General features: G+C 42.1%; 1 protein-coding gene across 6 annotated transcripts in view; it reads left to right on the forward strand.

Moving 5' to 3' along the window:
* PLEKHA7 (pleckstrin homology domain containing A7) overlaps positions 1 to 13,772 on the forward strand; it is a 275,441-nt gene that overhangs the window by 238,983 nt on the left and 22,686 nt on the right. For all 6 annotated transcript variants that reach the window (XM_073347396.2, XM_073347398.2, XM_078853183.1 and 3 more), the window contains 2 exons: positions 1,429 to 1,530; positions 13,185 to 13,293. In XM_073347396.2, coding sequence (XP_073203497.1) covers positions 1,429 to 1,530; positions 13,185 to 13,293 — 211 coding nt within the window. The remainder of the gene's footprint in view (positions 1 to 1,428; positions 1,531 to 13,184; positions 13,294 to 13,772) is intronic.

A 13,772-nucleotide genomic window follows, 5' to 3' on the forward strand; every position in this document is an offset into this window, starting at 1 on the left:
GGGGTTCCAGGTTTTGGGGGGGCTCAGGGCTGGGGCAAGTGCTTGGTGCAGGGGGTTGGGGTGCGGACTTACCTCCGGTGGCTCCCGGTCAGCAGTGCAACCGGAAGTGGCCAGCAGCAGGTCTGGTTCCTAGGCAGAGGCGTGCAAGCGGCTTCGCTCAACTCTCACCCTCAGGCATTGCCCCCCACCCCAGTTCCCATTGCCCGGTTCCTGGCCAATGGGAGTGCAGAGCCGGTGCTAGGGGTGAGGGCAGCGCGTGAAGCCCCATGGCCCCCCGTCTAAAAGCTGGACCCATTACTGGCCGCTTCCAGGATGCAGCACGGTGTCAAAACAGGTAGGCACAAACCTGCCTTAGCTGGGCAGCACCACCGATGGGACTTTTAACAATCCAGTCGGCAGTGCTGACCAGAGTGACCCAGTGCCTGACATGCTGTGACCCAGAAGTGGGTCGCGACCTGAAGTTTGAAAAATGCTGAACTAGATTCCCTGGAACTTTTCTAGGAGAAAAAAGGAGTTGGGTCTTACCCTGGAGTATTAGCCAGAATTTTCTCTCTCTTAGTTACCGCGACCTAATAAGAATAAACTTTAATAAAGGCACCACATCAAATTAATGTTATGTTTCATTAATTGGCCACACAAAAAGGGAAATTTTAAACCCACCTACCCACTCTGTACTCAGCCATATAATCCCTAACTCCTACAGCACATGAGGCCAGTTTTTAGAAAACTGCCTCTAAAATTGTACTCATAAGTCTTGTATGTATATGTCAGGTCAATTAAAACATCTGTCATATACATGCACGTATGCAGTGTTTTGTGTCTGCAGACAATGCACTGTTTTACAGGCTGTGTTGAAAATTTATGTAGAGGTGTGTAAAATCAAATTATCTTCCACTATTTTGAGTTAGATAGAAGAATGTACAGCTGCAGATGTTAGCCACAATGTAAATGATTTAAGGATTCTCTGTTGGCCCCGACTCGGGGTGAATTTGTACCCACATTTTAGAACTCTCTTAAAATAGTATGTTCAGTTTTACACATTACAGAAGTAAAGTGAACAGGGTATTGAAATTTAAGTGGTCTTCCTTCAAGAATTCATATCATTGCCTAGATTCCTTTGAACACCTGCTTTGTCATTAAATAACTAATACAGCATTCTGTGTTCGCATATTATCAAAAAATTTCTAACTAAAGATTTTGGACTCTGTCCTGCAAGGTGTGGAGCACTCTGGCCATAACCCAGTAAAGCATTTAGGCTCATATCATTACATTCTGTTCAGAACAGATCATTTTTCTTTTTTCAATGGAACAACCTAATTCTTAAAGTTAAGAACATGCTTATTGGTTTAACTGGCTGAAAGATAGAGTGCTGTGTACCTTTTATTGCTTATCGTAGGGTTGCATTGAAACCTTTCTCTTTGCCAACAGGAAATGGAAAATGCTTGGAATGAATATCTGAAATTGGAAAAGGATGTGAACCAGCTGAAGCAAGCCTTACAGGAACAGATGAACAGATCATTTTTTCCTCAGGTGAGTCTGTTTTCAGGTATTAAATTACTATTGTTGAGATCTTGTCTGAACTCTAAAATGATTTAACTCCTGGGAGGAAGTCTCCAAATGCTTGTTCTGTGTGGGGTATGCTGGCCGTCTTCCCTGCCTGCTGCTCCTGCTGGATGTATCCAAAGTAAGCAAACTATACCTCAACGTACCTAGCTATCTTGAATGAAACATGTATTTAAGAATCTCATATTAGTTTTAATATTAGATACAGAAACAATCATTTGCTTTTGTCTTTTTGTTTTTAAATTAATTTTGATACAGGAAATTTAAACATGCCATATAAATATAGTCCTTAGCAGGGAGACATGCTTGAAAGAAGGGTCTAATGGAGAAGCACTAGACATAGGTTGATATTTGTAACAGAAAAATAATTAGAAGTTCTGCAGAAGTTTCTTCTTGGAGAATTAACCTTTGGTTGAAACCTAGAGTGTGAGATTCTGCTAACAATAATATTGGAGAGTAAAGAGAACTAAACCCAAGAAAAATTCTGTTTCCTAAAATGTCAACATCTATAATTTAGAAGTGGAAAAAAAAAGTTTGAAACATTACCTGGCAAAAAATATGGGGAAATCCACTGGCAGGGCATTAGTACTAATGCAAACTCTTTGAGAACATACATAAAGGGGGTGGAGGGGTCACCATTAAAAAGTCACCATTTACTAACACCATAGTGTGGTATTTTAAATTTTGGAAGTAACTCCAATCATCCTGTTCATGCAAGGCTATCCTAATCAATGTCCCATGATTCAGGTATTGTATTTACAGCTGCAGGTATTTGAAACTGCTAATAACCGATCCTTGTTATTCCTGAACTTAGGATAAACATCTAGGAAGATATTCATTTGCTATATGTTTAATTCCTAAATGCTGCCGACTCCTGGCATTCTTAACCCTGAAGTTTCCACTAATGCCTGTTTGTTTCATACATTCTTTTGGCTCGTAAAGTGGAAAAATGATGGTAACATAGCAATGAGATGTCTAGCTTTATTTCTAGTGTGGTAAATGTTTTTCATAATGTTGTGTCTGTGCGAATTTGTCAGTATATTATTAGATACTGTCATTTTTTACATTAATAACTTTTTAATTTATGTCTATGCTGGACTTCCTAGTTTTCCATTTATTTGATCTGTCTTCGTTGATTCATCTATCCACTTTTAAGGGCATCAGTCACAGACGTGCTATTTTCCTTCCTTGTTCTCTGTCATGTTGGGATATTAGTGGATGGTTATCTCTGCACATCCCTTGTAAATTGAAACAATTGTTTAGAACTTATCAGTGATTGAAAGACATCTGGATTTTAAACCAATTATTTAATTTTGAATCATGCAGAGAAGCGCTATTTTCATATGTCATCTTATTTGCAAAACTCAATGTGTCGTGCCAGATTTTTTCTACATACCTGTTGTTTGTAATTATTGCTTTTTATCCTTAGAACAAGGTAAGTTGTCGAGGGTTTTTTTACATTTATCTTTACAAAGCATTATTTTAAACCAAAAAGCAAAACCAACAACAACAATTAGAGTTTTCATTCAAATCCCTGGCTATTTATCTGGATATTTCCTACCAAAAGAAAACAGCAGTTATATTTTAAAATTCTTATCTGGTTACACTGTACGTCTGTCCCATTATCAATTAGACTGTTTCTTTTGATTGTTATCAACTAAACCTCTTCTATCAAATTATGGGTTTGAGAAGCTTTTTATATTTATCATCCTTCTTTAAATTCCATTCCCTTGCTTCTAAAGAGGTCATTTCTCAACCTTGATGTCTGGGTAGCTTTGAGTGCCAGAATATTATTAAACTGAAGTCAACTGTATAACATACCATACCAAAGAAACTTCATTAACTTAGAGTTAAAGTTGCCCAAATTCACGTCCTATCAACTAAAAAAAAAAAAAACAACAAAAAACAAAAACAAAAAAACCCAAGGAAATTAACACTGCTCATATGTCCATTCAGAATACACTTCATCAAGGTCACAGTTTCAGTTGTGTATTTGAACATATAGTGAGGAACTGGGTTTGTACATTGTAGTTGATTATACACTCTTCCTGTGCCCTCCTTCCATATCCTAACCCTGTTCCCAATAGTTGGAAAGGACAGGGAGAATTCCATCCTAATTGTTTGAGTTGCTAGTAGTTTGACTATGAAGGCAGCATTTTCCCCAGGGGAGCCTCTACTGGCTCACAGAAGGACCCTTGATCTGATAACTTAGCAGGACTCCCGACTCAGAAGATTAAGATGCCCTGTGTGGCAGGGAGGACATGGATAGAGAGTGGCATTGACATTAACATGGGAAGTGGGTGAAGCAGGGTTTCCTAGTAGCTAGTTCAGTTGTCTAACCTAATTCCCAAGCTGACTTCCTGCTCCCTCCCATTCCATGTTTTTTCTTTATCTTTTATGAACATGAAATTCTTCTTTCATTCTTGTCTGTCAGGTCAACAGCGACGATGGGGCGGAGTGAAGTCTTTCCATCACTCTCTATCTTGTGCCAGCTCCATGGCTTCATTCATCTTTAATATTTTCATTCTATGTCATTCTTTACCATGTTTATCCAACTCATCTTTGGTCTTCCTCTGTTCTGAGTGTCTTGCCCTTAGGTACGTATCGCCATTTCTGATATCCTTTCTTGGTCCATTCCTGACATCTGTCCAAACCGTCGCAGTCATCTTTCTGGAACTTTCTGTAACAGCATTATTTCTCCAAAGCTGTTTTCCTGTCTCTTCCTTTTTTATTTTCTGCTGTCTTGAAACTCTCAGTATTCCCTTCCACCAGTTCATATTTGCAGTCAAAATCTTTCATTCATGGCCTTTCTTCATACTCCGGCATTCCGACCTGTATGGCAGTATTAGCATGACAGTTGTCTCACATACGCTGACTTTTGTTTTTAGCCTTCCAAATCTTGCAGAGTTTTCCAAATGCAAAAGCAGCTGGTCCAATTCTTCTTTTTACATCATCTTCACAATTCCCATTCTTCAATACCAGTCCTCCAAGGTATACAAATTTTTCCACTTGTTCTAGATCTTTATCTCCAAGTTTGGTATTTACCTTCCCATTGCCATAATTTTTGTCTTCTCCATGCTGATCTTCAAGCTGAATTTCCTGTTTTTCCAGTTTACCTTGTCAGTTATTCTTTGTAAATCCTCCTTGATCAATTCTGCAACCTCTGTGGTTGTGTTGTCATTTCCCAGAGCCTTTTTCTTTTTCAAACTTTCTATGAACATCTTTAATACAACTTCTAAGAATTCCAGTATCTCCTCTCCTTTGTTTGTGCTGGGAAGCTTCTCCAGGATCATTTCATCTACTGTGTTGTTCGCATTGTACAGCTCTTCAAAATATTCTTTCCATTATTTTTTCTTCGCTTGTTCGTCCTCAATTATTCGTCTGCGCTTGTCATTCACACCAACATCTCCATTTCATATGTCCCATTCAGTTCTCTTACCTTGTGATACAACCAGTGTTCCCTCTAATTTTCCCATACATGTGCGGAATGAATTTTGTTATGCGCACCAATATGGAGGTGATGTGTGACACATCACCTTCATATTGGTGCGCATAACAAAATTCATGTGGTGGGGGTGGGACTGAGGGATTCATTGTGTGGGAGGGTGCTCAGAGCTGGGGCAGAGGGTTGGAGTGCAGGGGTCTGAGGGTTCCAGCTGGGGGTGTGGGCTCTGGGGTGAGGCCTGAGGCGAGGGGCTCAGGGCTGGGGCAGAGGTTGGGGTGCGGACTCTGCGTGGGGCCAGGGATGAAGGGCTCAGGGCTGGGGCAGAGAGTTGGGGTGTGGGCTCTGGGGTGGGGCTGGAGATGAGGCGTTTAGGGTGTAGGAGGGTGCTCCGGGGCTATGGCAGGGAGAGAGGACTCCCCCCAGCTCTCTCTCCCCAAGGCAGCTCCAGGACTGGGGCCGTGGGATAGGTGCCCCTCTCCCAGCTGCGGCAGGGTCAGACCGGGGCCTGGGTTGGGGTCAGGAGAGGGAAGACCAGTCTGCCCACTGGTGCTTCTACCTTAGCAATGACCTTTCATCGCTCACTGAGAACCAATCACAAAGCCTTCTCTCCGGAGCCAGGGCATGTGGGCCAGCACAGACCACAAGTCCCAGCACACATTGCGTCCTGGAATGGGAAGGCTGGACCAGCAGAAGGTGCCTGATAGTCCGTGCTCCTTTATGGCTCTAAACCAATCAGAGCCCTCTCCACGATGAGGTGCGAGAATACAAACCAAACGGCGCCTGAGTTGGCGTGAGGATTTGGACCAATTAGCACCTGCCCTGACTGTGGCAGGTCCAGGCTGGGTCTAGGTTCCGACTGTCCCTCCTCTATCTGCGGCAGGTCCAAGGCTGAGTTGGGGCCGGGGGAGGGGTGCCCCTTCCCCAGCCATGGCAGGTCCCTGCTGGGCGGGTTTCCTGAGCGCCTGCGTGGCACTAAATAGGCTGCTGAGCAGCCGCACAGCTTACAGGGAATTTAGGATACAACCCCATATCACATTCTCATTGTGTATTCTTGTGCTTCCTTACATTGTTTGCGTATTCAATTGTTTCCGTCTCTCTCTGCTTTCTGTTTGATCTTTCTGGTCAGCCTATTGTATTTAGCTCTTAGACTTGTCCTCTTATTTTATTCTCCTTCAGCTTCCTATGCTTGTCATTCAACAGCAGCACTTCATCTATTATCCACCTTGGTTTCTTCATTTTCACCTTGTAGCTCAACACTTGTAATTCTATTTTTAACACTGTTCCATTTCTCTTCAACTCATGTTCCATGTCTCATTTCTTCATTCAACAGAGACAGAATGTTTTCCTCACAGCTTCTTTGTATTCTTTCCTCATATCTGGTGTGACTGAATGCACTGCTCTATTTACACCCTACACACTATTGTAATAATCCTTGTACAAAAAGTGCCCTTTTGAGATATCATATGAAAACTAATAACTAACTGGTCAATAATATCCTGATGAAATGTATGTAGCAACATTATATGTTAAATTATGAACATAAGCTGAAGTTATGACTGAAATATGGTTACCAGACAAGTCTGGGGAGTGGATAAACTTGTTTCTCAAAGGCAGCGGACAAGCTGATGCCTCTAGCCAGTTCTCAAAGCTGTCAAGAGGCCATTCTTTGTCAAAGAAGTAGGGCAAAACAGATCAATATATATTTTAGTAACCAACAGCATGGAACCTTTCACCACAAGACTCCATGACTCCAACCTCACAGCGGCAATGAACTATATCTAGGGGTAACCCTCCGCAAAACGCATTTCAAAGGGTGACTGGACTATAAACATGAAGTACAAAAACACCCCCAAGGGGTATCTCCCTATTTATCTCGCTTTCAACTAAGACGACAAAAGAAGTAGCCATTTGACTTTTGGAAAGATCCTGACCTGAAATTTGGTCAGCCCTGTTTCTGGGAGCATGTGGTAAGTATTTTATCTTGAACCAAGTCAAGTTTGTTAAGTTTTAGCACTAGAAAGTGTTTTTATCTTTATTTCTCTTGTAACCATTTCTGACTTTAGTACCTTGTACTCAATTAAAATCTATTCTATGTATTTAAAGTCGACAAGTCTAAGTTTATTTAAGGCTAGAAGGGACCATCGTGATCATCTATTCCAGAGGTGGGCAAACTATGGTCCGCGGGCCACATCCGGCCCATGGAACCCTCCTGCCCGGCCCCTGAGCACCTGGCCCGGGAGGCTTGCCTCTGGCCCCTCCTCTGCTGCTCCCCCTCCCCCGCAGCCTCAGCTCACTGCGCCACCGGCACAATGCTCTGGGCAGCGGCGCAGCTGTAGAGCCGCGGCCTGACCTGGTGCTCTGTGCTGTGTGGGTGGCGTAGGTGGCTCCATCAGCTGCCTGTCCTGGTGCCACCAGTGCTCCAAGCAACGCGGTAAGGGGGCAGGGAGCTGGGGGGGGGGTTGGATAGAGGGCAGGGGAGGTTGGGGTGGTGGTCAGGGAGAGGGGGTGTGGATGGGGGTTGGGGCGGTCAGAGGGCAGGGAACAGGGGGTTTGAATGAGAAAGGGTTGGATGGGGCGGGAGGTCCGGGGTGGTCAGGGGAAAGGGAGAGGGTGAATGGGGCAGGAGTCGGGGGGGGGCGCTGTCAGGGGACGGGGGGGGGGGGGTTGGATGGGGCAGGAGTGCTGGGGGGGCTGTCAGGGGGCGAGAAGCAGGGAGGATAAGATAGGGGGCGGGGGCCAGGCCATGCCTGACTGTTTGGGGAGGCACAGCCTCCATACCCTCCATACCATTTTGGAAACCCGATGTGGCCCTCAGGCCAAAAAGTTTGCCTGCCCCTGATCTAGACTGACCTCCTGTACATCACAGGCTGGAGAACCCTCACACACGTCCTCCTGTAATAGACCCATAAAGTCTAGCTGAGTTGCTGAAGTTCACAACTCATGATTTAAAAACTTCAAGTTACAGAGAATCCACCATTTACTCTAGTTTAAACCAGCAATTGACCCATGCCACAGGCTGTACAGGAAGGCAAAAAAACCCCAGGGTCTCTGCCAATCTGATGTGGGGAGAAATTCCTTCTGAACCCCAATTATGGAGATCAGTTGGACCCTGAGCAAGTCAGCAAGACTCACCAGTCAGACATGTGGGAAAGAATTCTGTATAGTAACTCAAAGCCTTCCCCATCTAGAGCCCCATCTCCAGCCTCTGGGAATTTTTGCTACTAACAGTCACAGATGGGTCACATGCCATTATAGGCAGTCTCATCATACTCTTCCCTCCATAAACTTATCAAGCTCAGTCTTGAAACAAGTTAGGTATTTTGCCCTACTCTTCCCCTTGGAAGGCTGTTCCAGAATTTTACTCCCCTGATGGTTAGAACCCTTTCTCTAATTTCAAGCCTAAACTTGTTGATGGCCAGTTTGTATCCTTTTTTGCATCAAAAATGGCACTTAAATAACTCCTTTCCCTCCCTGTATTTATCCCTCTGATGTATTTATAGAGAGCCACCATATCTCCTCTTAACCTTCTTTTGGTTAGGCTAAGCAAGCCAAGCTCCTTGAGTTCCTTTCATAAGGTAGGCTTTCCATTCCTCTGATCATCCTAATAGGCCTTCTCTGCACCCTGTTCCAGTCTGAATTGATCTTTCCTAAACTTGGGATACTGGGATTGTGCAGAGTATTCCAGATGAGGTCTCACCTGTGCCTTGTATAATGACAATAATACTTCCCTATGTCTACTGGAAATACCTCACCTAGGATTGCATTAGCCTTTTTCACAGCCTCATCGCATTGGCAGCTTGTAGTCATTCTGTGATCAACTGGTACACCCCGTTCTTTCTTTCCCTCTCATTTCCAGTTGATACATCTCCAGCTTATAGCAAAAATTCTTGTTGATAGTCCCGAAGTGCATGACCTTGCACTATTATATTTCAGCCCATTTCTTTTACTTCAATTTTCAAGATCCTCCAGATCTTCTTGTACGATATTCCAGTCCAATCCTGTTTTCACATTGAAATTTCCCATCATCAATAACAAGTCTTGTCCTGAAACTTTTTATATAGTTTCCCGTAGATAGTTATAAAATGCTTCAATTTTTTCCTTGGGTACTGCTAAGGTCGGTTCATATACTTGTACTATCATAACTGTCACAGATTTGATTGTATCTCACCTTCAGAATACAAGAAGATACTGAGTTAAATGAAATCAGAGCCTGGCTTGCCTTTAGTTTTTGCATCAACACAGCTCTGTTCTGGTGTCCACCATCTTCTCTTCCCAATGTCAATATCCCTATGTTCATCAAAGAAGATCATGCCAGACTAGCCTGTCTGGTGTATCTTTCTTTGACAAGATAGCTGAATTTTGTAGGCAAGGGAAGAACGGTAGAGATTTAATATATGTGGATTTTAATAAAGCATTTGATATGGTCCCACATGGAATATTATTAGTTAAGATGGAGATTAGTACAATAATTGTAAGGTGGGTAAGGAACTGGCTACAGTGAAGAATGAGTTGCACTGAAAGAACTATTGGGCTGGAGGAAGGTTACTAGTGGAGTTCCTCAAGGATTGGTCTTGGGACCAATCTTATTTAATATTTTCATTAATTAGCTTGGCACACAAAGTACAAATGTGCTAATGAAATTTGCTGATGACACAAAGTTGAGGGGCGTTTTCAATACAGGGGAAAATTGGAATATTTTATACAGGAAGAATTGGATTGAGGACTGTAGTAATAGAAATGAGATGAAATTTAATACTTCAAAATGCAAGGTCATGCACTTAGGGATTAATGACAAGAATTTCTACTATAAGCTGGGGGAGCCTTGGCTGGAAATGACAGAAGATAAGAAAGACCTCGGTGTATATAGCTATGTCTACACTGCACATCTTTTAGTGGTGTGGCTGTGCTGCTGTAAGGTGCGCTGTGTAGCTGCTTTTTATCGCAGGCAACAAAATAAAACCACCTCCAACAAGGGGCGGTAACTTCGTTGCCAGGAGCGCAGCTCCTGCAGACAAAGCGTTGTCCACACCAGCACTTTTCGTCATTAAAACTTTTGTCATTCGGGGGTGGGGTGTTTTTTTTTTGACAAATGGTTTTGGGTGCTCAATTTAAAAATGTTGAAGGGGCCTGACTTTCAGAAAGTCCTGATGTCCAAATCATGGACCTTAATGTTGTTTCAAATTGAAGCACCCAAAATCAAAAGTGATTCTGAAAATCTTCCTCTTTCTGTATGGAGCAATTTAGGCTCCAGAGCAGTTAATCTACCATCTTGTATACTTTTATTTTATTTTAAAAAAGTGGTCCTTATGGAACATTATCAAATATTAATAAAGGCATAGATTTCAAGTTGCTAGAGGGAAGAGTTGATACTGAACGCTAGCATAAAATGTTCATTCATCAGAAGGTTAAGAACTCAAGGGTTCAGGCAGCCTGTTCAAGTGAAATCTTTATTTTAGAATGGTGATTGATGATGTTTTGCTGAATGGGAGGGACCTGGGTAAGCTGAAATGAACTCAGATGTGGGTTTTTGGTGAGTTTTAGCTTCTCACTTAAGTGTTTATCCTGTAGTTTTGTCACTCTAAATTATGGTTCCGTGCTGGAAAATTAAAGGAGATTATTTCTTCAAACCAACTTTTCTTGCCTTGCACATAAAGTATATTTACATCTTCTTTGTAAACATTAATCTTTGACTGCTCATACTTTAAAATATATTCAACTGTTTAACTTTCTAGACCTAGTCTGGTTTCAGAGTAACAGCCGTGTTAGTCTGTATTCGCAAAAAGAAAAGGAGTACTTGTGGCACCTTAGAGACTAACCAATTTATTTGCGCATAAGCTTTCATGAGCTACAGCTCACTTCATCGGATGCTTATGCTCAAATAAATTGGTTAGTCTCTAAGGTGCCGCAAGTACTCCTTTTCTTTTAGACCTAGTCTGTTTGCGTCAAGATTTAAGTAATGGGAAGAATCATAGAATCATAGGACTAGAAGAGACCTTGAGAGGTCTTCTAGTCCAGTCCCCTGCACTCAAGGCAGGACTAACTATTATCTAGAAATAACATTAAAAATTCTTCCTTATTCTGTATGCTACTTCAGAACTGATGGAAGATGCATTTTTTGAGTTGGTTCAAAGTTTTTCTGACTGGTTACCTTTTGATGAGTTCGTTGTAAATCAATCACTCAATATCCTGCAGTGTGATTCTTCTCAGGAAGTTGAAGTTGAACAAGTATGATTGTCTAGTTTGTGTCTTGATAATCTTTCAATAAATGTTCCATCTTCTCCTATGAGTCTACTACTAACAAATAACATTCTCCGTTGTCTGACTCCTTGGCACTCTACTTTCTGATACATAGCCTGACTGAATATACTTTCCTGGTCCAAGAAAGCAAAGGTGAAGCAATTTATTTCCCTTCACTAGTGCTAGGAGGTTTAGGAGCCAGTAATAAAGTTGTCTTTTCTTCCAAGGCAATGCTATGTTATATGGATTAATTAGATGCTATTTTTTGCCCTCATGATGGGTGAGTGCTGTCAGGTTCTTTTGAATGGGCCTCAGGCTTAGCTTTCTTAGTGACCCTTCTGCTTCACTAAGTACAGGAAAAATTGCAAATTTAATTCTACTTCTTAACTTTATTGTTCAATCATGGAGATGTTAAAGATACTACATCCAGGACATTGCCAGCTTTCTTACAAAGCTGTGAATTGTCATGTCAGTTTCCCCAACCAAAAACAAACAGAAGAGGAGACAGGAAATGGGAGGAAAACAGATGGTCCTGTTATGGTCTAGTGGTAGGTTAGTGGTGGTTGCTGTCTATAAAAGTTATGTTTTCAGAACAAAGTTCAGCAAGGTTTCAGCATGCAACAGGTCCATGCCAGTGTGGCTTCGGTTAAATAAGTTTTAGAGCTTTCCCCATAGGCTGTAATACATTATAGCGGTGTTTTCCTAATTCTAGAAAGCTGAGCCCCTCTTCAGGAAGATGGAACCAGCCACACTCCCTTTTAATGCTGCCATGTGTTGTTAATTTGTATGTCCTTCCCCTACATTTTACAAACAATGGATAACAAACCAGCATGACCTACACAGTGCGGGGGCTAGGAGATGTGCTGCTGTGGGTGGTATTGACTATCCTTCTCTTCTGGGGTCTGGTAGGCTTGTCTGTCGGGGGGAGACAGGAAGCGGATGATTGATTTAGTTGGGGATTGGTCCTGCTTTGAGCAGGGGGTTGGACTAGATGACCTCCTGAGGTCTCTTGATATTCTGTGATTCTATGAGTGTAATAACTGTCCTGCTGTGAAGCTTCAAGCCACACATGTAAAGAAAACGGTGTGAGTGACTGCTTCCAACTCCCCTCTTCCTCATCCTAGCTGTCAGTTGTGACAAAATCAGTGGTCACTCAGAGTAGATTGAATAAATCTTCATAATACAAATGAAATATTTAACAGTGGTGGCATTTAAAGTATTATAGATAGTACCCATTCAAATGAATGGGGCAATTCACACCTCAGAGCTGTTTCAGATTCTCTGTAAACCCAGGCCTGTTTACATGGTTTGGTTTTTACTTGTTTTACATTCTGAAGGTTAAAAGCTAGAGACTATCTTTTTATTTTAAATTAAAGCTGAGAGTCTAGAGAACAATTGAGAGGTATGTCTGTGCTCCCCTCACCTCCCTCACTCCTCCTCAGACGTTGGGAAACACTGTGCATTACTTATGGCTCCACCTATAGGTAGGGCATGTTGTGAATCAACAGCAGCAAGAGGTCTCAATCCTTGCTCTTACTTCAGATAATTATTTAACCTACTTCCAAATTCCTAGGCATTCATGCAAACTTTGAAAAACTGGATATATTTTGACGTCATAGTTAGGGATAGGCACCAGGGTCATAAGGAAGCCAATTTCTGTTTGAATGTATATGTAAAACTACGTAGTTGATCTCTTGTCTGGATGGTACTCTGTTCCCACCAGCATAGTCATGCAAAAGACTCTTATAATTTTGAACTGGCTGAATTAAGATGCTAACAGTTGTGTTATGCCCAGTTTTTTCCTATAATCTTTCCAAGCTATGCAGCCTGAGTTCAAGTGTCACTAAAATGTTTGGTTCAAACTAGTTATAATAAATTAAACTGACGAAAACTTGGGATTGAACTGATTTTTAAAATCTTTCCTCTTACTAAACATTAGGAAAAATCGCAAATGCAAAAAGATTTATGGAGAATTGAAGATGTTACAGCTGGCCTAAGTGCAAATAAAGCAAACTACAAAGTCATAGTAGATTCTATAAAAAATCCAGGTAAGAGAAATTGAGTAAAGATGTTAAAGTATATCTAAATTCATCTGAATCTCTTGAGTGTGCAGAATTGGGCTAGAAGTCTTGAGGTCATCATTTATTACAGAATTTCCAGTACTTCCTGCTGCTGGTTGTGTTGGGAGTCCCCTTATCCCAGTAACATCAGCCTTCCTCACAGGTATTTTTGTACTTACTGATGGAACCAAGAAATGCCAAGGCATAAGAAAACAAACAAGGGGATAAATTAGCCAAACCAGAAAAAATCGTTTTAATCTTCATAACACTCACTATCACAGTTGCTCTCCTGCCCACCACCTGACAACTCCTCCCACCCCCAGTCTGTCTGCATTTTCCACTTGGTCCTGCCCCCTCCACTGCCTGCACTTCACACTGTTTTCCATTGTGGGGAAAGGTTGGTAGACAGAACAAACAGCCTTCTGTCGTAGGAAAAGGTGAAGTGAGAAGGTGTATATGGACTGCAT

Source organism: Lepidochelys kempii, chromosome 6 (genome assembly GCF_965140285.1).
Source record: "Lepidochelys kempii isolate rLepKem1 chromosome 6, rLepKem1.hap1, whole genome shotgun sequence".
Lineage (NCBI taxonomy): Eukaryota > Metazoa > Chordata > Testudines > Cheloniidae > Lepidochelys > Lepidochelys kempii.